Source organism: Fusarium poae, chromosome 2 (assembly GCF_019609905.1).
Source record: "Fusarium poae strain DAOMC 252244 chromosome 2, whole genome shotgun sequence".
NCBI lineage: Eukaryota > Fungi > Ascomycota > Sordariomycetes > Hypocreales > Nectriaceae > Fusarium > Fusarium poae.
In genome coordinates this window covers 9,412,748-9,438,918 of record NC_058400.1, presented here as the reverse complement: position 1 = coordinate 9,438,918, position 26,171 = coordinate 9,412,748, and the positions used below count along the sequence as shown (strand labels likewise).

The following is a 26,171-nucleotide window of genomic DNA, read 5'->3' as shown; positions in this document are numbered from 1 at the left end:
AAGCTTCTAACCCCTTTGCGATCTTACTATACTTCCGCCTGGTCGGACGACTGCGGTGTTTGGCCATTTCCCTCACTTGCCGGCTCGTTTTCGGCGTATCATCTGAGTGCAGTTGAGGAGGGCTCGGCGTCTTGAACTCTTCCAGCAGTTTTTCTTTGTCCGGCTGAATTTCCGGATGTGCTAGAGCTTTGTACCGATTTATTGGCCAATTTCCAGTAAACCTCCAGCCGGATAAGATAATATCCTTCCTCATGCCCGCCTCCCTGGCTTTCGCGTATGCCCGGATAAAGTTGACTTTGTCAACCGGCGCAGAATCGGACAAACTAGCCAGCTTTTGGAGTTCTTTCCGGTACGCACCTTTGATGACATTAAAAATTCCATTATCTAATGGCTGCAGACCATGGGAACAATGTGCTGGTAAGTAACAGCAGTAGACGTTGTTCAGAAAGCACGTAGCCATCCACTCATCCTGACTGCTGGTCAGCGACCCTATAGCGGGTGACTCAGCGGCGAAATCACCGAAATGCTCACCTGCGCATGGCTCCCGTGGCCGTCAAGGATAATAAGTCTCGCATCCGATGCATCACGAGGCTCCGTTTGAGGCAAATAGACGTCTTTCAACCACTCGAGAGCTATGTGGTTGTCGGTCCAGCCGTTCGGTGATGTGATGTAGTGCCAGTCCGCTATTAATTCGAATTCGTTAAGGAACCACTGCTTCTGCAGCTCTTTTCCTTTAAAGATAATTCCCGGTTTCAAAGCACGGCCAGTTGCGGTGACAGCCTCAATAAACGAGGTCCACGTGCGCGACTGAACGCCTTTCAACATCGCCTTCTTCTTCGGGTCAGAGCTCCCGATTACGAGGCTGTCCAGGCCTCATGGACAATCAATTAGCTACACCCTATAAGAACCCATAGTGTACTTGTAGCAGACTTACCGAAACCCACCATTATACCGCCCTCGTCCACGTTAACTGTGTTCTCAGGCTTGATCCAGCCGTACTCGTTCTCCCTGATATCGAAGTACCAATTGACCGCCTTTGGAGTAAAGCCGTCAAATCTGGCGGCTTCTTGACGTTTTCCAAGCTTGGTAGATAGTTTTGGGTGACGTTTGACGAACCTGGTGGTCCAGTGCTTGCCCAAAGGTTTGTTATCGCCTTGTTGTTGAAGGATGGCCTCGGCACAGGCGCGGACCTGGCTGTGCGAGGGAGCATAGCCCAGGGACTCTTGTCGCAGCACCCAACGGATAAGCGTCTCCTCCTGGCTCTTTGAAATACGCTGGTGGGCCTGGATACGTTCATTCCTGCTTGCTTGACCGGAAAGTCGTCTCGAAATGGTCCACTGAGGTACTCCACGTTTCTGGGCCGCCTCATTCTGTGAGAGGCCTCTATCGGTGGTATCGAAGATAGCCTCAGCTACGTCATCCTAGGTATAATTACGGCGAACCATTACGGAAGGAGTTGTGGCGAGTAAATCAGGTGAAAGTTCGGCTTGAGTGGATGGAGTCGCGTAGCGTACATGAGGTGAAATGCGACAAGATTCAAAGGGCTAGAGAACCAGGCTACGGGGCGGAACGGGAAAGGTTCAAGCCGATATGAAAGTTTGATGAAAAAAGCAATATAGTGCAGGTCTTCGTGCGCGAGTATCTTCATGCCTGGCCGAGTACAATGCAATTGAAAATTTGGATTTTGTATGGGAGGAGCGAAATTTTGGTTATGCATTAGGTGGTCCTGGATGGTATACGTTTTCCTCGGCTGTCGTACATGGCCGTTGACTTTCTTACTATCCCATCATCCTCGGCAGAAACGGAGAGAGACTTTAGCAGTTGTGGGAGGATGATAACACCACTGAGGTCACGTTTACGACGGCATATTGTGGGCATGTCCCAGTGTCTTCGATCCTGGAGCAAAGCCGGCATCTACCGGCCGACTCTTCCTCTTAGTCTACTTGAAGGCGAGAATTGGAGGCAAGTTCTTCAACTGGTAGGCAGGATAAGGGTAGATAGGGATAGCGAAACCCAGAACTGATCTAATTGGTCATCGATCGATATCGATTGCTAGATCGATCGATTGTCGCCCTCAGTTGATCGATATCGATCGAGCGGTGGTGATGCTCGATACAAATCGATCGTTTAGGGCTTGAAATCGATCTATACGATCGATTTCCAAGCATGCTGTGCGGCAAAACGCGGCGGCGTTACGGGCAAAAGAATCAAGGCCTGTCTGCAGGAGTTTATTCCTGAGATTCTTGAAGGTGATACTTTTCAACACGATAACGCCCGTACATTTCGGGCTAAATTGGTCCATGATTGGTTGAAAAAATTGGAAAGAAGAGAGGGTATCTTCCTCACAGACTGGCCTCCATACCGCCCTTATCTCAACCCTATTGAGAACATCTGGATGATCTTGAAAAAACGAATATGCGATATATCTCCTGAATTTGCAGCTTTCCCGGTTTCTGTAGAAGCATTGAACCTGTTGGTTGAGGCAGCTTGCGAGCTTTGGCAAGAGATTGAAGAAGTCATCCAAAATGTGATAAAATCGATGCCAAAGCGTATGCAAGACTGCTATGAGGCTGATGGGTACTACACTAAATATTGATATATACTATTCGATTCTCCTTTCAAAACGCTACAAAATGATATACAGATCATCTCAATTGACCTGTTATTGACTATTCAATGTGAAGATGGTGTACGGAATCGGGGTGGTTGGGGGTGGATCCGGAATGTGTCGGGACTTTTGTTGCGTGACTGTAAATACCCAGTTCATCCACAGACAGGTCTTACTCCTAGTGACATGAAATGCCAAGCCTAGAACCCACGCGCACTCATCATGGGGAGAAAGTACAATGATACCCACCAAGCTGCCACCAGGCGAAAGCTTGTTTGGTCCCGCTCACGAGAGCGGCAGATGAGCATATGAGCTGAGACTATAGCTCCAGTCAAGATGGGTACGGCACAGCCGACGACCCCAAGTCCCCAGTAAAGTGGACAGGCAAATGACCAGGTCATAACAGCTACAGCTGTGATCCAGCGTGTTGGTGCGTCGCCAAGAATAAGAGGAAAGGTCTGGCGGTCGATCAGCTTATCACCCTCCTGATCACGCAAGTCTTGAACCTGTATGGTAGTGAAGACAAGGGATGCGCACATGAGGAACCAGCCCAAACCCTTGTTAGTGAACTCGAAGTTGTCATGAGAATTCGCTTGGATGGCGGTGACAGCTACTCGAAGAGTTGCTACACGGTTGGTAGTGATACCACAGGCATTCATCAGCGCGCGCTGCCACCAGCTCTTGTCACCCCAGGCACGCTCATTGTACAGCCAGGTGCAGAAGAGGTAAAAGGCAGTTTCCTGCCAAGCCCCCAGAGTAGTATAGCACAGAGCAAGGAGAGAGACAATTGAGACTAGCTGCCATTTATGTGCAAGCTCGGGGGAGATGCGGCCAGCCGGAATGGGCCGCCACGGCTTGTTGACACCATCCTCAATGACGGACTGCGGCTGACGCTGATTTCCGAGATTGAAGCAGAGGGTCAAGTGCCAAGTGAAGTAGAGAGCAACGAGAATTCCCTTACCCATATCAGTCCATTGAATGTCGGCGTTACTGATAGTACCAGGACCAGCTAATATCCCTGCGATGGCGAACGTGGTATTGATGCCGGTGGAAGTGGGCATATCACTTTTTGTGAAGAGGCATAATGTGACAAAATGGTAAGCGAGCTTTTTCGTACGGCTCGGCCTTCGTATACCTGCATTGTATACTACCTAAAGTCAGTTACATGTTGTAATAGTGGGTGCTGTTGGTTCAGGGGTCGTTACCAGACTGATGGGTCGCTTGCTTAATGAGCTCATTATAGCGCTTGGTAGCAGCGCCAGATTTGCTAGTCATTTTGAAGAGGATAAGGGAGAAGATCGTTATATAGACTAAGAGTAGATTTGTTAAGAACTGGGACGAGACGAAAGCAGGGAGATCTAAGGCAGTGGCAGCTAAGTGGGAACCTTCGACTACTTATTCAATGGTTTCAACCATATTTTCGTCATACAGTGGGCTGCAAAGATTATTCACAGGTGTACAGATAGCGGAAGCTAGTCAAGGGTAGCTTATCAGATTCTCAATACTTGACATCATACATTTATTAGCAGAATAATCTAGTATCAAGTACCTAAGCTAATGTAAGCTAACTGGAGAAGTCAGAGTCTATCTGCACGCCTGCAAATACTTTTTGCATCCCACTGTAGCTACGCCCCAAACGCGTTGGTGCTAGTCTGTCTTCACCCCGACGCGTGCCATTCTTTTACTCATGCTTCCTTCTCCACCTTCTGCTTTTGGTCTTCTCCGACCGTCGAGGAATCTAGCGAGTCAGTTCGGGCTGACGACGCAGACGACATTGCCAGGCCACCCGACTGTTGTAGATCTTCCGCGAGCAGTATGGAGGAACATTCTGTGATGTAAGGATGAGATTGATTGATATAAAGATTGAAGACTAACTTTGTACAAGAAGTGCACAACCAAGTTATATGTACAACCAACGGATGGGACTATTGTTGTCCGCACACATCCTCAACATGGAATTCTAGGCCCGTTTTTACTCGTTGATAAATAGCCATCAAATCTACAGGCGGCGAGGATAGCGCAAGCGATTCGTGTGGTCTCATGATGGATTCCTCCTGCATCCAGCGCTGGTAGATTCAGGAGGTTGTGACCGTCCTGGTAGCCAGGGTGATAAAAGAAAATGTTCCTCCGCTGACGCGTGGCAGCGAATAGGTAGTCGACGACGAGGTTTGAGACATCGCTAGACAGATTTAGATGCACTGTTATCTGACATGATTTTTTTCAGTTTCCGTATAAAGTCAGGGTTCATACTACGAAATCCACGATGTAGATCCATATCCATTTCATTCCATTCCACATATCCACGCCGCGGAACCCCTTCCACATGTGGAAATTGTGGAAAGGAATGGAAATTTAGGTGGGATTTGAAAATGTTGTTGTATTGCGCGGTAGTGCTGGGTGAAAATATATTTTATTGAGCTTGATTGTTCATTATTGAGATGAGAGTTCTTCTCGAGTTTATATCTCCAAATGATTTCATCTAGGACTTTGAACTCTAAATCTAGGACTTCCTGAATAATAACAGTCTAAACCCTGAAGGGAAGGGGGATCCTCAGGTTTTTCCAACATCTTCTGGATCTGGTAGTTTCTGTGACTATGGAATCCAATCGCTTCGTGATTGATTGCCTTGTTGTCGATGCCATAACATCATACGCCCAACTTTATAGATCTCTGCGCGCCGGGCTTTCAATTTTGGGTCATTTTGAATGGAAAGAAGGGCAAGAAAGGCAAGAAGGATTCTAGCTTCACTTTAGGATTGTGACATGTTGGGTGGTTGAGAATTATTTAATTAGATGGTAATGATGTAGGTTGAGAGATTTTTGTCACGCAAGCTTATTAACCACGTTATTATCTATTGAGCAGCTAGAGCAGGCTGGGCAGACTGGGAAGACAGTCCAGAAGCACCAACAAGGGGACAGGTATGCAAGGTATAACATTCCTGGGTCTTACCAATAACGCACCGCTTGCCGTCAAAGATAGTACCTTCACCACAATCAGGCTGCTTGGTAGAGACGCAAAGACCATTGCTGGGAGCAAGACCGCGAGGGCACTCGGGCGGGTCAACAGACACACACTTGCTACCCTTGCGAGTCGTTCCGTTAGGGCACTTAGGCGGCTTGATCGAGACACAAATATCGTCTCTAAGCTCAGTACCCGTAGGACACTCCGGTTTGGTATCGGAGTCACAGGTCTCAGTCTCGGAATTATAGGTCATTCCGGGGGTACAACCTGGGTTTTTCTCTGAAGTACACTTGCTTCCATTCCAGCTGGTGCCAGGCTCACAGCGAGGAGGGGACTTGGAAACGCAGCTGGTGCCATCAAAGATGAGACCGGGGCGGCATGAAGGATCGGCTTGGTCAACGCAAACACTTCCATTAAACACACTACCATCATTGCACCAAGGACGCTCCTTGGACACACAGTTGGTGCCGTCAAAGTGCATGCCCTTTGGACAGCCTGGACCATCCTTCTCGGAAACACAGGTGGAGCCATTGAAGATGTATCCAGGCTTGCAATCAGGACGAGTAGTCGAAACACAGTTCTTGCCGTTGAAAGAGCTTCCGGCCGGGCAATCTGGTGTCACTGGAGATGTGCAGTCGTTACCGTGGCGGTCGGTACCATCCTCACACCAAGGAAGATCAGGATACTTGCAGTATCGACCAACAAGTATTGAGGGATCAGGACATTCAGGGCGCTTCTCCGAGGTACAGTAATCTCCAGTCAGGATTTGGCCAGGCTCGCAGGTCGGAGGATGACTCGAAATACATTTCTTGCCACTAATGGATGAGCCTGGAGGACAAGTCGCACGCTTCTCAATAACGCATTTTTCGCCGTCAAAGACAGAACCATCGTGGCAACCGGGATCCTCAGAGATAAGACACTTTCCATTAGTGTATGTCCCAGATCGGCAATCTGGGACAGACTGAACGATACAGACCTTGCCGTTGAACTTGCCTCCGGTGGGGCAATCGGGCTCCTTCAGAGGGGTAACCCAGCACCGCCCCTCATCATAGTGGGCTCCTGGAGGGCAGTCACCCTCGTGTTCAGCTACCATGTAACACTTCTCTCCGTTGAACTGGAAGTTCTTGTGACAACAAGCCGATTTTCCAGTGGTATTATCGGTAGAGAAATAGGTGCCAACCTGACAAGTGGCCCTACTTTCAGAAGAACACACTCTCCCCCTCAAGTCGAAGCCGGGTGGGCAGGACGGTTTGTCTTCACAGACCTTGCCATTGAAGAATCCGGGCTCACAATAAGGGGGCTTCTCCGATACACAAGTAGAACCATCAAAGTAGGATCCAACAGGGCAGTCCGGCTTGGTCTTATGAGTACAAACATTGTTCTCCATGATGTACCCGGGAGGGCATGACGGAGGAGATTTGCCAATGCAGTTACTGTCCGAAAGTTTTGTGTTGGGAGGGCAAGACGGGGGCTTGGAACCAACACAGCTCCCGTCCTCAAATTTGAGAGGAGAGGGACACCGGGGCGGGACACTTGAAGTACAAAGCCGGTTCTTGAGAGTAAATCCAGGAGGGCATGCCGGTCCAGCGAGGGAAATGCAAACACCGCTGTCATACTTGAAGCCATGAATACATCCAGGTCCAGCATCAGATTCACAGGCTTCGCCATTGAACCAGCTTCCAGGAGGACAAGTAGGCGCAGGGCCGATGCAGTTTCGACCATTGTAAACAAGACCTTCTGGGCAACCCGGTGGTTTCTTGCTGATGCAGTTGTTGCCATCAAGATAGGTACCTTCAGGGCACACTGAAGATTGAGGGAAAACGCAGCTGGTGCCGTCGTTGACAGTTCCAATGGGACAGCAACGATGGTTGCCAGCCGAATCTTGCGCAGGGACAATCTCACTCAGATCGATGGACCTGTGTGGGCGAGTGGTCGGGATGTTGAGCCCTGGGCCAGTACCATTGTTGCCAAGCACGGAAGGTAGACGAGGTTGCTGAAGGATGACATGAGCATCGAATGGAAGATCCTTTACCGTACTGCTCGATGCGAGAGTTGACAGCGTGAGGAGAGTCTTCCAATGTTGATGCATAGTTGGGAACAAATAACAAGTGTAGTAAATGAGATTAAACTTTTGAAGAGATGGTTGAGTATCTGAGCTGCGTATGAGATACCCATTCGTAGGTATATATCCGTATTTTTCCTTGTTCATCATAAGTCTCACCTACAGCCTTTTACACAAGCAAGCCTTTTACCTCAACGGCACCAATATTCCCTCGTCATTACAATGTCTCAACTCACCCGCCGCGTCACTGTTGATCAACCTTACTATCATGCTGTAGATTGGAGTGCTTGTGCGTCAGTGCTCTAGCCTAATACATGTCTGAGGCCTCCTCGCCGAAGGACAATGACCAATTGCTGCGGGGAAGCGGCAGCCGTAGACTCATTAGCTTCTTCCACCCGGCCATCTTTCTCAATCTTGGACTCCCTGAATATGAGCTGTCAGTTTTGCTTCCATGGCACAGGTTCTTGGGTTACTACAAACATGATCGATTGGATGATATCGTTCAATTGATTCTTGTAGTAGAAGATACTAGAACAAGGGGGATTAGCACTTTTACGGGCGGTCTCACCTTTTTGCTGTTCATGGCTTTGTCTGAGTGAGACTAGTATCAGCCACCTCGAGAGTCTCTTGCCTAATGAGGCATCTATTGAAGGATTCGCATTCACTGTCGCATGCTTGCAGGCCTCAGCTGGTGTACTGCGACGATCACTACCCGCTCTAATAGCTCTTTCAGCTTGCGCCTTGGAATAATCGTCTTCCGAACTGACGATCGTTACTGAAAAGACTATTGAATATGTCGATCAGTCTGTGACAAAGTAAACTAAAAATGGAAAACGCCGGTCGTCCCGTTTACTAGCAACTCTCCTTGACGGCTAACTTGTATTAGCTCATTCCTTTATTGATCAGCTACGCCACGGATGCATATCGCCCTCTTTAAAGGTCTCCTTGTAGATCAGGCCTTCGGGAGTCGGCCTTCCGAACGTCTAATCTGTAGAAATTGACTGTGGCCTGGACTGATCAGTGAAAGCTGTAGTTTAATTATCGCTTATGAACTTACCGAACATGAGTAAAAAAACGCGCCCTGTAGTTCTATTCTAGATACTTGACATAACAACAGATTTAAGATCGCTGATTGGGACCCTTATGCCAAGCGCTATGGAGTTCATTAATCATTGTTTCTGACATGTGGAAAATTTAATTGAACCAATGCCTGGCCCTGTAGCAGTCAGCCGAATCCCGTTGCACATGTCACGACTCGAAATGACTTCTGTTCCTTAGCAGCGCCTCTGTTACAGTCCCGGCCGAAATCAGAGGCCGCCCTGGCTTTCTAGATTATGTCTCTGAGCACAGGCCATTTGTGACTGGTATGGCCTAGACAGCCTGTCATTTGACGTTGCGCACTGCAAAAGCTACACTAGCCACGGCCCGGTCTGTGCTCAGAGACATTAACTATCTAGAAACTCAGGGCGGCCTCTGATTTCGGCCGGGACTGTAGTAAGCTTAGAGCGATGACTAGACTGGAAAGAATAAGGCGAGACTCTTATGGGTGTGGCGAGAGCAAGGCAATAATGAGAGAGATGTATGTAATCTTAGCTTCGGAGCCCTTTGGGCGTTGGCCTACGGGGCGTCATAGACTTGTGTGTGTGTGTGTGTGGTAAGCTTAGGTTGACTGATTGGTCTATCTGTGCTAAGCATCCAAGACTCCCAGCAAGCCACTTCCAAGGCTTACATTCCAATTCCAGGCTTACATTCCAATCTCAGGCTTTCGGATTACTTCCTACGTCAAGGCGGTAAGACATGATGATGAAATGTCTCAGAAAAGTATGCGATTGGGCCTCAGCTGAGAATATTGCATTCAAGCAGGGAAAATCAGCTGCAACTTGACATCGCAATGTTACCTTAACTCTCCCATAGTAGAGGAACAGTTAGTTGCTAGCATTATAACAAGTATAAAAGCTAGACTTTAAAACGCCGGAATCCAGACTTCTATCCTCATTCCGCCATCAGCTTCAGCTTCTATTACTCTACAACACAGTATAACCTTTTGCTCAAGTGCAAGTATTACCTACGCTCACAATGGTTTACTACGCATATGTAAAATACGTATGTTTCATTTGCAACTGTATTTTCTGCATAAAAAAGTCCCTCGATGTCCTAACCCAACGTATAGGTAGCTCCAGAGAAGCGATACTGGCGATACATCCTTGCTGCGCCTGATGCTGAAACCATTGATGAGTGGTGGCGTGAGGCATCCTCCAACGCCGATAACAACCTCGCACGTCTAGCACCCGATTTTTACACATGGAGCAGCGGTGCGAACGTTTGGGATCTTGGCCCTAAATTGGCGGATAAGATCATGATCTCGTCTGTGAGCAATCAGGACTCGTCAAACCCGGAGACTTTCCACCAACCTGAGCGAGCTGATGTTGTCAGCGGCAATTCGTATGCTTTACAATCCTGCACTGAGATAGATGATTTACTAATGTTATAAATTCTTAGCTTCTACATCCGCTCAAAGTCGAACCCAAAGCTTTACTGGCTCGCCAAGGACGATCAGCTCTGGGCCACCAACCAGGGACGCACTCGGTTCGTCTTCCACATTGACGGAGATCATGACAATAAGAAGACTGTTGTCATTGGAAGTGACCAGATTTCCATCGTTCCAGTCGGTGGTGAAAGTAAGCAGAAGTATGTTTCTGTAAGTGACAACAGCGAGCTTGTTCTCAGTGGCCACAGCTGCCGCATGTATTACAGTGACTTCAAGAGGAACTTTCTCGCTCAAGGAGAGACTGGAAGTTCGGGCAGTGCCTTGATTACCAAGGTTGAAGGTCATGGCGAGGAGTGGGAGCTTATCCAGTAGATGAAGGGTTAGGATTGTTAGTTCGAATGGACTCTGAGGCGCATAGTGAAAGAGCTTGTGTTAGTGTTTATATGGAATGAATGAATGAATGAATTTATTCCGCCCGGGAGGATACGCCTCATAGTGTAATGGCAAAGGAAGGTGTGAAAGCGAAAATAAACATGTTGAGTTCCAATGGTGCAGGGTAGATTGCCTGCCAAGTGATGAAAATTCATACCTAATTGGGTATAACTTAACGTTAGTGTCTAACAAGAAGTCAAAATATTGCTTGAATCACCCCGCCAACCAAGCGATAAACAATTTACGCGCACGAAATAATAGCGGGGCATTCTTTTACTGTCAGAATTACTGCTTTGTTTATTGTTAACTTGTCATCCGCATCAACATCAATGTCAGCGTAGCAAAAGTAGTTGCATTCCACGCATTGTGATAGCACTCATGGAATTCAACTTACTCATTCATCAAGTTTTGCATTGGCTTGATCATCTCCCTTTTGAACAACCCACGCCAGACATTTCGAAAGCCGGCCAAGCTTGCGCCCTCAAACGACGACGATCTCTTAAACTTAGCGAGCCCCGAAAACGTCGTTATCCCGTATCACCTCCAAGGTCAAGAGACGAGAACTCTCAAGATTCAACGTCATCAGAGATGCTACCGTCGACACCCGGAAAGAAACGGGCTCATGGCGACGACACAAATCTCGACAATGAACAAACCCCACGAGCTGAAACCATAAGCACAAGCAGGCATCCACTGGATAATCCTCCAGATCTTGGCTTGAGAAGCAATGCTTCAAGTTTTGCTTCGCGAAGTGATGCCTCCATGTCACGCGACAGCAAACGCTCAAAACGGTCGCAGTCACCGACCAAACTATTTCCTATGTACGGGCCAGAGGGCCAAAGATTAATTAGAGACATACTCAGCACGACAGCACCGCGGCAGTCCTTGTCTTCGTCCCTTTCTGAATTAATACAAGATATCAATGATATATCCAGAGGCTTCAGCATTATTCCGCAAAGCATGAAGGCAGCCCTAGATCAGCATCTCAAGAACACCGCGCCACTTGATCGACTGCACGGCTTTATGTTCTTTGAAGATACGAATAGTATCAAGGACCTCGGTGAATCACTTGATTGGGCGTCAGCTAGGGAAGTCCTTCGTCGTGCTTTGCGCATCGCTGATCGGTCTGGCCAATGCTCCCAGATGCTTAGCGACGAGTCAGCGTGGAACAACATGGTGCATACTCCTCTGCTCGAACTGTTTGCTCGCGATATGTACAGCTGTACAAATCAAGAACTTCTTGACTTCATATCTTGGTATGTTTAAGCTGGGACTTCATCCATACCTCATCCACCACTGACCTTGGAGCCCTGCAGCACAACGACAAACGTTGACTCAGCATATCATAGATTCCCCGACACAGCAAGCCGGGTTGACTACGTCCTACGTTTCATACCGGAACGTGATCCAACCTTCCGTGCCCCATCTGACGTTATGGCGCCCTGCTTCAATTGGACGACCGACAGACTGCTGCAACAGTACCCACTCGCCTTTAGCATCGAAACTAAGCGTTACGGTGGTAACACGGCAAAGGGGGAGCAGCAGATGGGGATTTGGCATGCCGCTCAGTGGGAGTTTTTAATATCCAGGACTGGCTCAGTGGCCACAAATAAGCTCGAATTCTTACCAGGCGTTGTGGTACAGGGTCATATTTGGTCACTTGTTATCACGACGAGGTCCCAAGCTATAACGGTATGTGGAGATGATTACGTTCAAACGAATATGGTGCTAATTTGTTGGGATAGACTGTTCTTTGCAGTGTTGAATTTGGAAATACCAGCTCTGTTATTGGCGTGCTCCAAGTCATCGCTGGTCTGCGACGTCTGCGAAAATGGTCTCTTGAAATCTTATGGCCGTGGTATAAAGAGAATCTACCTGGACTTTGTCAGCTCTGACAATTTCACACTCAGCTTGACCCCCCCCTGACCTTAGGCTACCCGTGGATCTGACTGAAAAGGAGCCCCACTCTTCGAGTGGGCGGCAAAACCACCGGACAGTCAAATGGGTGAGATTTGGTGAGGAAATCAGTAAATCTCTTGCCTGCGATTCCAAATTTGTCGCAATTAACTAAACTGGACATGTTCAATGGTTTTAGACACCCACAAGCTTCTCGGCTGTATAATGATACAGGTTACCTAGAGCAGCAATCATTAGAAAGATATCGTATTGTTTCGGTTCTGCTTTTGTCATGGAAACTATCGCTCAAACTGTGGCTAATACGCAGCCTATCCCCAGGGATGATGCGTGCCCTGCAGTATGTTCGCAGCCGTGGATGTTCGCAGTGGAGTTTAGGAGTGGAGTTGTGCACCAGCCTTGGCCTTGAATGACTGTCTGGTCCACTGAGTACGGCTGCGATCTCCCTGGCGCGCTGTTCGTCCAACTGGCTGTTCTTCCGTTCTCGCAATAGAGCAACGGCCGAAATTAGAGGCCGCTTGCCTGGTTTAATCAATGTAAAATAAGCTTACTTTGAGCGACCAGGAGCAGCTACACCTAATAACACCACTACGGGCCGCCCGATTATAGCTTAGTCGTTAGGATATGCTGAGCACAGTACAACCAGTGATTACTATATACACCCCGTATACTTGGTTCGTGCGCTAGAAATCGAAGAGGTTATGCAGATGGACAGCCGAATTGGATCTTTACTGTATCTTTCAGCCCACTACGGCCAGACACATCTCTACATCAATTTAGCTTCTAAATTTTGATGACATACTTTTTTTTCCTGCATCAGTTTTCTCTTCCATGTGAGTTATATAAGAAATAGATGTGGGGGAGACTAGCACAAGACCTTTCGTTTCTGAAACTTTGGATCACAACCTGAAAATATTCAAAACTAACGTAACGGTTGTTGGTTGCACCCTTCAAGGGACGACCGTATAAAACCCCATCAAACACAGCGAACTCGAAAACATGGCTGATAAGCTTGGAATCCATGATCCTAGAGTAACATGGCACACAGCAACAGTTCGACACAAATCCTACCATTACATGAGGGCTGACCCGGAGAATGAGCCACTGGCGACAATTTTCCTTCTGCATGGGTTTCCTGATTTAGCTTTTGGCTGGCGGTATCAGATTCCTTGTTTGCAATCTCAAGGATATCAGGTCATCGCACCAGACATGCTAGACTTTGGTAGAACCAACGTATCTTGCCAGCTCAGCTTGTACGGTTTAAGAAACATTGCTGAGGATGTCAGAGACCTGGCAGACCTTGTCGCCAAAGACAAAAGATCATCCTCGGTGGACACGACTGGGGCGCCGCGGTGGTTTGGCGTACAGCTCTGTGGTTTCCGGACCTGGTTCAGGGTATTTTCAGCGTCGGCACACCGTTCATCCCGCCTTCACAAATCTATCGTTCGCTGGATGACGTCGCGCAGAGTGAGGATATGAAGAACTTGAGATACCAACTGCAATTTCGGGGCACGCAGATCGACGAAGAGATAACAGAAGAAACAAAGGTCCGACAGTTTCTGAATGCCATGTTTGGCGGGACGGGCCCTCATGACGAAGTCGGCTTCGATGCATCGACGGGAATCATATTCCATAATTTATCCAAACTGAACCGATCCCATCTGTTGTCTGATGCCGAGCTGGAGTATTATGTCTCTCGTTATTTCCAGAATGGAAAATCTAAAGTGGAAGGGCCCCTTCGCTGGTATCGAACACAGGCACAAAATTATCTCGATGAGTTACGACTCTTATTGAAGCCCGTCAAATTCTCAATGCCAGCGCTATTTCTGGCTGCCACTCATGACGAAACTTTGCCGACGAACCTGACCGAGGAAATGGATCGATACTTCGAGAGCTTGACGTGTAAGGAGATAGATGGGTCTCGCTGGATATTATGGGAATCGCCTGCTGTTGTCAACGAACAGATACTAACGTGGCTGAAGATGATGGTGGTGTAGCACAGAAGTATGAGAACCCTGCTTGATGTCCTACGTAATGACTTTCATAAGCAAGCCATTGAAGCAAACCTTTCTTGGTGAAAGGGACTCAACTTTTCAAGTGCTGTAGGAGATCTTCAATGCACATGGAGGTGATTGATGATTGCTGACAAGCTGCGAAGTCAATACCTGTATGGCTACCCAAGAGCTTTACTGATGGTGATGTCGCATCAAAAGGATTTCTCAATTCAGTTTCGGTTCACCTATGCCGTTGTGTAACTATGTCGTCTATATAGAAGTCAGAAGACCAATGTCTAATGAGCTAAACAAGTCTCTCGACATTACCTAAAGCACACTTCGTTGAATGTTTCGATTTAACAGTGTTAGTAAATTAGTATCTTGTCACTCAATTAATTACTCCAAGTTCTAATCACTCGATGCGACCGAAACCTGTTACTATACGGCTTGGGTTATAGCCGTCGCAATGGTGATCCCCTAGTGCCACTGCATTTTGCTTCTTTTTCTCACTGTTCCTTTGCTTGATCTCCGCTATTACCACGACGAGGTTATCGCGATTCAGCTTCTGCACAACCTATTCTGATAAGCTCATGGAATGTTCTGCATCCTAGACTGCCTATCTATCTCGTAGCTGTATTGCCATTTAAATCATAACTCCTGCTTCCAAGCCTGCGGCAATGTTTTTGTATCTTGAGTCAGGATAAACAAGTAGATTCTCTGTGTCGTCAGTATTTCCCAATGATCTGAAGCTCGCTTCCACCAATGATTCTTGCCCTTTCCCGTCTCCTGATGCCTCCCAGAACATTGCCCCTCCCAGACCATGCTGTTTTAGATACGACACCTTTTTCTGGACCGCCTCCGGAGTGTCATACGAGTAGACACAGAGACCAGATGGGTGCTTGCCGTAGTAGGCTTGTGCCTTCTCGTCGTACATGGCCGTGAGGCCCTGCTTGGACAATGCCTTGTAGTCCCAAACGCCATCCTCCCAGCTGCCGAGTGCTTTATTGGCAAGTCCCACGCCGGAGTGTGGCTCCCCCATGCCAGATGAACCGAGAAAGGATCGACCGTATACAAGCATGCCGAGGACAAGTTTACGGGCAGGAACCCCGGCCTCAAGGTAAGCTTTGACAGCGTCATCCGTATTGAAGGGGGTAGACTGGGGGAGATCCGTGTCAGGCTGGCGATCAATTCAATTCCATCAATTTCGCCCTCGCGTGGCGTTGCGTTGACAGCTTACTCAGCATTTGGCCCGTGGAGTTGAACCACCGCATCTGCAAATTGAATTGGTGGCGTTGAATTGAACATGTTGAACCTCATACGCCCCCCGAGATGCCCAACACGTTATTCGCCATCGTCTCGGCCATCTTCCTCTGTCTCCCATATAATGCTACTCCCAACCTCATCTGATACGTCAACCAACGTATCCACCGCGTCGATTAGGCCATTCCGCACCCATGACCTTAGCGTCTGTGTCATCCCTATCGTGCTAGCCTCCAGTCGAGTCCGCAGCGGTGAGACCATTTGCCCAGCAACACTAAACAAACGCTCGCACTCTGCCGACATAGGCGGTACCGAAAGCAGGTCAAGAGCCATTCGCGACAGTCGAGGGTAATCTTTCCGTCTCTCCCACCAATATTGGATGGGATCCGTGACAAGAGGGTCGCTCTTAACGTCCAGACTCGACAGCCAGTGGTCATATTCATCATGGTCTGCGTTCACTGACCTATCCAAAGGACATCTGCCTGCTAGAGACGAAGTTCTGTGTGCTTGGTGTCTTCCGAGAGCACTCATTGCCTTTAAACGCTTGAATGGAGGTTCCTCATCTGAATTCGAAACATTCGGTAGTGATTTATACTCTTCCTCCCACAGAGTCTTCACCATTCTTTTTGCCTCCTGAAGCCATGGAAGCTGTGCTTTGTCGGTCCACGTATTCTCGAAATATCCCCAACGTGAGGCCGGATTTAGAATGGCGGAAGCATAGTAAGCTGGCGTCTCGTCCAGTTTCGTATAGTACCTACTCGTTCAACTTATCCCACCCCAGGTTGATGTTTATCCTGAAGTGCTCAGGATCCAGGTAATTCTCTGCTGCTGCTTTCCACTCCTCCAGACGTTCCATCAGAAATTCATACGTTGAAGCAACATCCCACATATTGCCATATGCCTCAATACGGCCACCTTTACGTACCTGGCTCTGAGCATCTCCTTCAAGCATCCGGAGTGCCTCCTCGAAACCAAGCAGCACCTTGTCCATCAACTCAATTACTTTCCAGTCCTTCTCCCCAAGAAGACTCTCCTCCCGGAGACAGAGCGGTATCTCTTCCCTCCGTCTAGCCCCGTTGCGGCATTCCTTGTTGAATTCAAGCGTGACCTTCTCAACTAGGTCCTCCAGAAAAGGACGCAACAAGAGACCGCGTCGCATCATATACAGGGTCGACAACCACCGCGTCTGGTTATCGCGAACAACGTCGACAGGCTTCCTTGCTCGAATCTTGGGGTTGTCAGAATGCTGAAAAAGTTCTTCCTGCAGCGCACGGAGACGATAGGTCAACTTGTCAGACCGATGGATCCAATGGACCAGGTTATGGAGCTTCCCAATGGGACCTTTCTTTCGCCAGGTCTCGTGCTGGGCAGCGCCAGAAACAGATTCTCCATCAATTTCTGCTTCAAAAGCCTCAGCTTTGTACCCAAACAACAGGGCTTTCACCACCAAGTTGAGCACATGGCCGAAGCATCGCACTCTCCGTTTCTTCGGATCGAATCCCAGCGCCTCCGCAATGTCCTCCATTGCTGTATCCATATTCCCGGCGTTGTCAAGCGTGATGTACCCCACCCTATCGAGTATCTCATAGCTCTCCAAGATCTCGAGGATCTGGGCTGCAATATTTCCCCCCGAATGGCAATTCTTCAACTCCGGTAGGCCAAGGACCAACTTCGACGGGATTCCATTTTTGTCAACATAAAAGCAGACAATCCCATACAGAGCATGCCGATTCCTTGAACGCCAGCCATCGAACGCAATATGAATTTGACCTGGAACACTCCTCAGGTGGTCGATTATGCGTGTCTTTTGTTGGAGATGAAGGTCGATGATTCGCCTTCGAACCGTGTCATGAGAGATATGAGCATTCGTCGCTGCGACTGATGGGTTCAGGTATTCGAATATACGTCGAAGCCGCCCATGCTCGGGCTGGCGAAAAGAGATATTGGCGTCGATCACCCACTCAAGGAGCAGTCTCTGGAAGTGGTCCCTGTCGAAACGCTGTATGAGGGCGTTCGCGATGGCTTGCTCTTTAGGGTCTGAGGTGTCAAGATTCAGCATCTCCACAATGTTCCTTGAGGGAGTCTTCTCCTGCTTTCCCTTCCAAAGAGCGGGTGGCTTCCTCCTCCCGGACTTATCGACAAGTCCGTGCTCCCTGAACAGATGTTTCTCGATATTCTGGGTGCCAACAGCAGAGAAGTCTGTCATCTTGGGCTTAGCTTTCCGAAGACAATGCTTGCAAACCCATTTCCTCTTCGTGGGAGAATCGCGGGCTTGAATGTCAAAGCCGTGCTGCCAAACCCACGAAGTCTGCCTGCCAACGCGTTCCGAAATCGAGAAACCCGGAAACTTGTGCCATGGGAAGGCTTTCCAATCTCCTGGCGAAGCATCCAAGTTATTAGGTGAAGCACTAGGTGCGCTGCAGTCGGGACTCTGGCACTTGACAGGTACGTTGGCGTCCATTTGAAGATTAGGAAAGGAATAGAATGCACGCAATGATCTTTCTGCAAGGGTCATGGGGCGCGACGACAGCTGAGACGCGTTCATAAACCCCTAATGCTAGGTGCAGTTGGCACGTGCATCAAAAATACGGGGCAAAAGTATTAGCAGGGGTCATGTGGATGCGACTTATGGGACTACACGGACTGGGCGCTACCCTGAACCACTGCCATTAACGACAGTTTCAACCGATGGTCAACGTTGAAAGCATCTAGGTGGAATTGAAACAATCAATGGGAGTGTCAAATGGAATTGATTGAATTGATGCACGTGACTTCAACTTCCATAAAATTGACGGGATTGAGTTGATGGTTGAATTGATCGCCAGCCTGATCCGTGTTCGCATAGAGATTGGCGTTGTGACCAGCCACAGGACTCCACGATCCAGCATAGTCGTAGGCCATGAGATTGATGTAGTCGACCTTAGTGCCAAGATCCGCTAGGTGTAACTTGCTGTAGTGGCTGGAGCCTGTAGGGGCGGCGATGGTAAGTTGGAAGTGATAGCCCGGTGCGTGTTCAGCAGCGTATGCATCGAGCTCGGCTCGAACCGCCTCAAGGAGGAGTATCATATTAGAGGCATCCTCATCAGTAGCTGGGTACTCCCAGTCAATGTCGACGCCGTCAAAGCCCCAGTCTTTCACAAGAGTCACTGACTTGGCAAAAATAGATCTGCCGGCGGCACTAGCTGCAGTAGTGGCAAAGTTTGTAGACCAAGTCCAACCGCCTATAGAAAGCAGGACTTTAACCTGGCGGTGCGCCTTTTTGAGGGAAAAAAGTTGTTTAACACACCCAAACGCATTCTGCTTATCACTTTCGAGCCAGGCTATAGATTGAGGTTCGACCCCTGTCAGCAAACGAGCACACCCAAGTCTGAGCTTCAACCGTATATGCTAGCAGATGAGTTTCAATGTAGGGATAAGTTAGTTACTTACAATCACCTTCGTAATGCTTTTCCAAACCTGCGTACGTATCTTCCGTGAATCTGAGAAGAATTAGAATCAATGGTCTTGGTATGGCTATTATATCCCGGATGCAGGTACACGGTGCCATTATTCTGTACATTCATGAACGCGTACAGCACATGTGTTATACTAGAAGCGGGGAGATCCTGCGGTTGAAAGCCTCTCTCGTATGTGCCCCTAAGATACGTACAAAATCAGTACCTAGTCTTCGTCGAGATGATCCAGCCACAACCGCGACTAGGGATCCAAGGCTTAAAAAGGTCAGATGAGACTGAGAGCCAGCATACCAATTGACAAAGTAGATCATGTTGACGTATCCTGTGTCACTCTGCGGAGGCTCTCTCTGAGACGATTGCGTGGCGTCAGGCTCTGCGACGGTTAGCAGAGGCTGAGATGCAACGAGCAGAGACATCATTCTTAGAAAAAAGGCCAACATATTACAAACCATATCGCCGTTAAGCAGTCTTCTGATATGGTGTAGGTTTGTCAACACAGGACACAGGACCTGATCTAGGTTATATCCCGTTCAATTTTTCAAACGGTAAAAAGGATATATCTGCAAGTTGTATTGGGTAGGTCTTGTGGAACATAAACTAAGAGCGTTGGTTTTATTTCGTACCGGGCTGGAACAGATTCTAAAATGCTAAATAAACAAAGGGAAAACCTAAAGTGAAGGCGACCGTGCTTGGCCGATGGTACCAGGAGGCCAAGGGCTCGGGCGCTCCTTGCTTCTAGATACCTCAGGTGCCCTTTATGGCCGTTATCGTTACACTTGGCCAATGAGAAATACTTTCCTAGTGGACATTCAGACGCCGGCGGACATTGCTGAAGCCAAACGTTGGGGCGTATGCCCCGTTATACCGGAAGGAGGTGACATTGCATCAAAGACTACAGCGGCAGAGGCCTGGCTACGGCTTTATATGATCTTGTGGCTGAATGAAGGTAAACGAAATCCCCAAGAAGCTAGAACAACCTGACTGTGGCGAGAAGCGATGGCTATGGCAAGGACTTGATTACAAGCGTCATATTATACTGTACATATGAACTATTTTATCCAATCTCATTTCGCTATCACAGCGCGCTACTTACCACCTGGGGCGTGTATTATCATGTCATATTTGAGGTATTACGTCTCATACGCAATACGTTTGATCGGTTGGCTCTACTGACCGTGAACTTTCCACACCTTGACTACCCCGCGAACGGCTTGTGCGGAAAGTGATGTCTCAATGAGTGGAGGGTACTTGACTATTGCGGTGCAGTCTAACACTAGTGGTTAGCCATTCTATCAGAATCTAATCGGTGCAAGACGACATTAAGTGGTATTACGTATTTTTGAAGCAATATGTATGTTTGGGCACTAGTAGACAAACGGGATCTTATAAATACGATGCACGTGGAAAGTCTTAAGTAAAACTGCGCTTGATATACGTTGCTTTCTATAGCTTGTTTCAACTGTGGAACGCGGTCAATTTTGGAGTAGTGATGTACTTCAAACTATGCAGCTGGCGCTACGAGCCGCTCGAAAGCTTCATCCTCACTCGGGCAACCATCGCCATTGACCTTATCGTATGCCGGAAGCAACACAGCGTCATCAACTTCGACGTACCTTCCACGTTTTACGTGAACGAGTTGTCCATTCATAGAGGTATCGGCCATGAGGTAACAAGCACAGCGAGCTACTGCATACGCTGGTTGTACGTCCGCGTTTATGTTATTCAGCAAGGCTTTCAAGGAAGGGACGACCTCGCTGTCAGTCCAGCTGGGTGCCAAGGTATTGACACGTATCGGAATTTGAGCAGATGCAAGCAAAGGGATAAGTCCTCGTCCGAAACCGAGAACTCCATGTTTGGTAGTGGCTAACATGTGTTAGCCGGTTGACAAAGCGATGTACAAGAATCGTTTCCCTCTACTTACTATAGTCAACGGCCCGGAATCGTTGCAGGCCGGTTGCGGATCCAGTGATAACGATACTCCCCCCGTCTTTTTGCTGTCGCATATGATGAATCGCCAGAGTAGAGGTATTGATGACGCCTTTGAGGTTTGTGTCGAGATTCTGGCTAGAGGGTTCCATCAGGTTGCCATTCTCGTCAAGTCGCGAAGACAAGTAATCAGCTCGTGGTCCAATACCGGCGTTGGCAAAAACGTGATCGATACGGCCATATAGCTCCTTGGCCTTATTGAAGAGCACTAGTAGCTCTTCCCATCTAGTAACATCCGTCTTGACGAATTCGAATGTACCTTTCATCTGGTTTCGGGGAGGCTGCAAATCACCGCTGACTACCATAGCCCCGAATGAGAGTAGTAGCTTGACAGTAGCCAAACCGATACCAGATGAACCACCTATTTCAGAGGCCTTAGCGACGAAGCGTCTGCAAACACAACACGTATACGTGGCGAGTATATGATGACAGCGAGTAGGGACCAGAGGTGAGGAAATGCATACCTGTGACAAGAATAACCCTACCCTTTAGGGTAACCAAGTCCTCATTGTCGAGGCTCAACTGTGCTAATTTGGAAGGAGTGATACAGTCGCAGTTATCTCGCAGGTAGGTCGTAATGATATTCTCAATAGATAGTATAGGAGTTGAATATGACAATTTATTCCTGACCTTCTTCCTTGTTGGCCCTGGGGGCCTTCTTTATATCCCTTCCTTCGTGATCGTCATCGAAGCGGGGTCGCTGCGATCCGTTGAACCTTATAGGCGCCCCACTTTAGGATTTTGACAAATGGAATGTCACACTCATCCTCAAAACCAAACTCTGCCATAGCGATAGAGTATGAAGCCTTCCTTTTCCAATGTAGATCGAGAATGAAATAAACGGGCTGCTAGGAAAAGTAGCTTTCGGGTATAGTGAGAGCGAAAAGAAACTTAAGTAAAAAATTGCATTAGGCTTCCTACCAGCCACTTACGATCTCAGGAATGAGATTAAATTTACATGCCGTCAAGACAAAATGTGGACTGATGAGTTGTTCTGGCGAACGGGAAAGTCCTTTTATGGCAGCAAATAGCTTTTTGGTCCGTTCAAAAATACACAGACCTATTAAGGCTTACGGACACTGGGATATTACGCATGGCTACTAGCTATGTTCAAGTGTCGATTTCCTCTATTCACTCCATTTCCATTTGCCAACTGAAACTTCATATGACGTCCTAAAACAGACATTTTGGGCTAATGATGGCTTGCCTAATCAGACATCCGAGCTTTGGAAAACTGTGAAAGACATTTTCTATAACCTCTGCGCGCGCGCATAGTGTACCTTGACAAGATGCTGTCGCATGTTCAGTCTAGTTGTCTAGGTGACCTCATGGAATCGTGAGCGAGAACAGGGAGTTGAAATCTATTTCATCTCGACTTATTGAATATAACATAAAATCGCCATAACATCATTGAAGGGCATGATCAACAAGCTTTCGTTTTTTGCTCATCGTGTTACTACAACCGCTTTTTTATTATTCGTCTAACCTTGCTATCTGATATAAGACTTATTGACATCTTGAAATGCATTTCTGTCTGTTTAATGCCGCTATCGATCAATGTTTTCCGTTGCCGCATGTGTCCAAAGCGATTACAACCTAAAGTCATCTCGAGGAGCATACGGCGGAGGTGGCCTCCCATCTGGAATCCTGCACTCGTCTAAAGCCCTTGCAAAGACCAGATCGTCTGTTGAGGGCGGCGAAGTTTGACAGAAGTCAGTTTGGCATGCACGATCGATGTAATATGGTATTGCCACTGGAGCAGGGACAACGTGATGGTAAACAGGTTCTTTACTTCTGCGTTTCGTGGTGCAACTTGGTTCGTATCTTGTTGCGTAGAGCATGCTCGAGTGTTGTCTTGATACGAGATTGTTCGTGTCATGGCTCTGAGAAGGTGTCTGGCGCTTTCTCCTGAGCATCTGCAAACTGATCTTCTTATGTCGGAATGCGCCCTTCATCCGTTCTTGTGTCAAATGGCACCGGTCGGTCCAACTGGTGCCCTCATTGTTGTTGAGAAGATGTGTCAAGCGCGAGAAGAGCGGTGCTAAGCACGGTAAACCCATTTTGGTGCAGATCCTGGGTATGTGACGCCAAAGTTGAGGGGATGATTGAGAAAGCCCGCTCCAGTAAGCCTATTGGACTTCGACGTAACATATGTATAATATTTTCTGTTCCACCCAAGTTCTGCCTTCTAGGACCTCGGGCCCTTTACGTCTTGGAACAGGAAGAAAGTGTGCGTACGAAAAGGGCCTAAAAAGTAAGACATGTTTAGACTCAAATAATGAGGAGCAGCAAAACCATGGATATTGTGGATACAGGCTTTTGTCAGAAAAGAAAGATTCGTTTCCGGGGTACAACTTATGCTCTGTCCCGCTAGTATCTCGAAGTTTGAGACTCCACCAGTCGTTTCTGTCGCAGCCGGACAAATACCTACACGACCATTTGCCATAGGTTCATCCTCACAACTTCCTTTTCAAGGCACCGTTGACTTATTCTTCTACAACGGGAAAACACCAGCGCATGATTCTCCGCAATTGAGAAACTCGGATCACCAAGGGGGAAGACTAAAACTAAATCTTTGGACTAATTGACCCTCGCAACCACAATTCCTAAACGTGGATATTGCTAAATAGCCAGCTTTGTTAAGCGCATCAATCTTCCCAGACAACTATGAAGGATTTGTGCTTCAAACCAATCTTGAAACTTGTACCGATAAACCTGAGCGCGGTTCATATCACCGTCCTCGACGATAATGCCTCACAAGCTTTGAGAACAGGTGATACGCCGGTTCAAACCTTTCAGCGGGAATTGTCGATAATCTTCAATGTTTGCAGTATGGATTTCACATCAAACAAACGCAATGGTCCCGTAGTCTTGTAGTCACGTAATGGACTGTCTCGACTACCGACAGAGCTTAGTATATCTCACAATCACTCGTTTTGTAATCGCTGTCGGCCCAAAGGCTCACGAAAACTCCTATAATATTGTTTCAGGTGCTGTCTGTCTTGCTTTGGCTGGAATATCCATATTTGGCAACGGCGCTTCCGGCCTCGAACGGTGTGAGATCTTTGGAGGAGCTGAAAGCCACACAGATATGAGGCTTGGAATTACTCGCCAGCCGTAGCCCGTCATCACATCTCACTTTGGACTGCCAAGCATCGCCGTAAGCACGGTCTTGCGCCCACATGGGCTCCTATCAGTATGAGGCCGGCTCGTTACCGCCGATTCAACTACTCGAACTACTCGTGATCCACCCTATTGCAAACACCAAGGGTCAATGTGCATGACTTGTGATCCCCATTCCCTTTTAGGAAAATCATGGATTTGAAGTTCAATCTCCCACAATGCTACAGCTTTGCATTGGGAGTGATGATGGCCATGGCTTGGATTAAAATAGTTTAGCGAGAAATATCTGGCTGTGTGTTACCGGCTCGCCACCTTCAGAGAGGTACGTACATAGATAGGTATGCCCTAACTATAAAAGATGACGCATCGCCATGCTCTCCATTCATTCAATGTGCTGGACTGTATCGAATATATCACCCCGATATGCCTATCTAGCTCAACTGATGCCTCTCAAAACCATCACGAAACTTTTCCAATGCTTTATCCCGCAAACAAGGATGCATGATATGCCGAATATCACTACTATAACTTACGGAAGAGGCCTTAATCGGCCCTCTGGTACGAGAAGAGTTGTGCAAAACCCACATGGAGTTGGAAGGACAGTCCAACCGCGGCGCAAAAACACTATTCCCAATCCCTTGACATTTGAAAGCCGGGCGGGAACAGAAGAAAAGCCAAACGCAGACTCTCAATACGTCAAGGCCGAAACTTTGAGGCGGCACACACGCCGTCGCGTACCAACGGACCGTGCGAAGAGGCTCATGAATAATGGGTCATGGGATGCTCATTTACTGAGACCATCTAGTAAGCCGAAGAAAGCAAGAAACAGATCAGCAAAGCTGGCAAGGAAGCCAAATGTACGTAACTCGGAAGACGCCGGACGCATGTCTAATAAGTAAGGTTAGGTACAGGAGAACACAGCGATATCTTCAGATCAAAAAACTAGTTCTTCCTCCCGTCAGCCTCATAGTCAACCCACAGATGAAGACGACGATGACGATCTTCCCACCATTGAAGATTTTTACAAAAGATATCAAGACAAGGCGAGATCATCGGGAGCTAGACAAAGCTAGCGTACAGGGAGGGTGGTGCGAGTCCAGCGTCAGTAACTTATTATTGTAGTTTTATTGAGAGTGCCCCAAAATGGACTAAACGTGGCGCATGCCCAGTGTACCGCCGACCATGGGATGATCCCTGCCCTTCGTACTCACTAACAGCATTTAGATGAGTATCAGTGATCCTAAGTGAATTTAAACCCCATGCACGGCCGGAAAAATGATGAGGATAGTCCGAGCTGGCTCTTATAAGAAGTAAGTGGTTATAAGTTGATTATTATACGAGTCTTTGAAGCCCGGACGCCGAAATACCTAGATTCTGTTGTGGCTGATACCTGGCAGGGTTGATTTCGGCTCTCTGTGCATATGGCATGCGCCACGCTTAGTCCATTTTGGGGCATTTCCATTAAAACTATAATAATAAACTACTGACGCTGGACCCGCACCACCCTGTATGAAATAAAAGATAACGAATGTGCTTCTCCAGATTCGATATCGCTACTCTTAGAGTTTAGTGGCCTATATCATGTGCAAATGGTGAATGTTGAAGACGAGACGTCTAACGTGTCCCATCCTATTGACCTAATCCATCCTGGCTATGCAGGGCCTCGCTAAAATCAGTACCATGACGACCCGTTACCATAACATACACGATACATTGGTAGATCTATCTTTCAACACCATATCGTTGATCGTAACGTACATGTACGGATTGGATGCGAATTTGTGGGTTACGTTGACTTAGACTTTGGCGCCAAAAACGGATCCGATCAGAAGTTGCTACATTCGACTTGCTAGTTCTGCACATGTAATATATGGACGGGCGTGCGAAC

At 47.9% G+C, this 26,171-nt stretch overlaps 9 protein-coding genes across 9 annotated transcripts; 3 read left to right on the top strand and 6 right to left on the bottom strand.

Annotated features, from left to right (window-relative positions):
• Positions 1-2,808: 2,808 nt before the first annotated feature.
• FPOAC1_007217 (uncharacterized protein) lies at positions 2,809-3,669 on the bottom strand (the record flags this gene model as incomplete). Its single annotated transcript, XM_044851685.1, has 1 exon — positions 2,809-3,669. One exon carries the CDS (start codon positions 3,667-3,669, stop codon positions 2,809-2,811), a length of 861 nt encoding a protein of 286 aa, XP_044710397.1.
• A 1,790-nt stretch (positions 3,670-5,459) lies between these two features.
• FPOAC1_007216 (uncharacterized protein) lies at positions 5,460-7,658 on the bottom strand (the record flags this gene model as incomplete). Its single annotated transcript, XM_044851684.1, has 1 exon — positions 5,460-7,658. One exon carries the CDS (start codon positions 7,656-7,658, stop codon positions 5,460-5,462), a length of 2,199 nt encoding a protein of 732 aa, XP_044710396.1.
• A 2,049-nt stretch (positions 7,659-9,707) lies between these two features.
• Positions 9,708-10,491, top strand: FPOAC1_007215 (uncharacterized protein; the record flags this gene model as incomplete). Its single annotated transcript, XM_044851683.1, has 3 exons — positions 9,708-9,734; positions 9,802-10,073; positions 10,131-10,491. The coding sequence occupies 3 exons, from the start codon at positions 9,708-9,710 to the stop codon at positions 10,489-10,491; spliced, it is 660 nt and encodes a 219-aa protein (XP_044710395.1).
• A 1,020-nt stretch (positions 10,492-11,511) lies between these two features.
• FPOAC1_007214 (uncharacterized protein) lies at positions 11,512-12,446 on the top strand (the record flags this gene model as incomplete). The annotated part of the gene is made up of 3 exons (XM_044851682.1): positions 11,512-11,807; positions 11,868-12,243; positions 12,297-12,446. The coding sequence occupies 3 exons, from the start codon at positions 11,512-11,514 to the stop codon at positions 12,444-12,446; spliced, it is 822 nt and encodes a 273-aa protein (XP_044710394.1).
• A 1,018-nt stretch (positions 12,447-13,464) lies between these two features.
• On the top strand, positions 13,465-14,462 carry FPOAC1_007213 (uncharacterized protein; the record flags this gene model as incomplete). The annotated part of the gene is made up of 2 exons (XM_044851681.1): positions 13,465-13,698; positions 13,752-14,462. 2 exons carry the CDS (start codon positions 13,465-13,467, stop codon positions 14,460-14,462), a joined length of 945 nt encoding a protein of 314 aa, XP_044710393.1.
• Positions 14,463-15,102: 640 nt separating this feature from the next.
• On the bottom strand, positions 15,103-15,537 carry FPOAC1_007212 (uncharacterized protein; the record flags this gene model as incomplete). Its single annotated transcript, XM_044851680.1, has 1 exon — positions 15,103-15,537. One exon carries the CDS (start codon positions 15,535-15,537, stop codon positions 15,103-15,105), a length of 435 nt encoding a protein of 144 aa, XP_044710392.1.
• A 2,921-nt stretch (positions 15,538-18,458) lies between these two features.
• On the bottom strand, positions 18,459-19,590 carry FPOAC1_007211 (uncharacterized protein; the record flags this gene model as incomplete). The annotated part of the gene is made up of 3 exons (XM_044851679.1): positions 18,459-19,106; positions 19,184-19,324; positions 19,369-19,590. The coding sequence occupies 3 exons, from the start codon at positions 19,588-19,590 to the stop codon at positions 18,459-18,461; spliced, it is 1,011 nt and encodes a 336-aa protein (XP_044710391.1).
• A 1,085-nt stretch (positions 19,591-20,675) lies between these two features.
• Positions 20,676-22,255, bottom strand: FPOAC1_007210 (uncharacterized protein; the record flags this gene model as incomplete). Its single annotated transcript, XM_044851678.1, has 4 exons — positions 20,676-21,037; positions 21,096-21,521; positions 21,625-21,682; positions 22,235-22,255. The coding sequence occupies 4 exons, from the start codon at positions 22,253-22,255 to the stop codon at positions 20,676-20,678; spliced, it is 867 nt and encodes a 288-aa protein (XP_044710390.1).
• Positions 22,256-22,749: 494 nt separating this feature from the next.
• Positions 22,750-23,220, bottom strand: FPOAC1_007209 (uncharacterized protein; the record flags this gene model as incomplete). Its single annotated transcript, XM_044851677.1, has 1 exon — positions 22,750-23,220. One exon carries the CDS (start codon positions 23,218-23,220, stop codon positions 22,750-22,752), a length of 471 nt encoding a protein of 156 aa, XP_044710389.1.
• Positions 23,221-26,171: the final 2,951 nt, after the last annotated feature.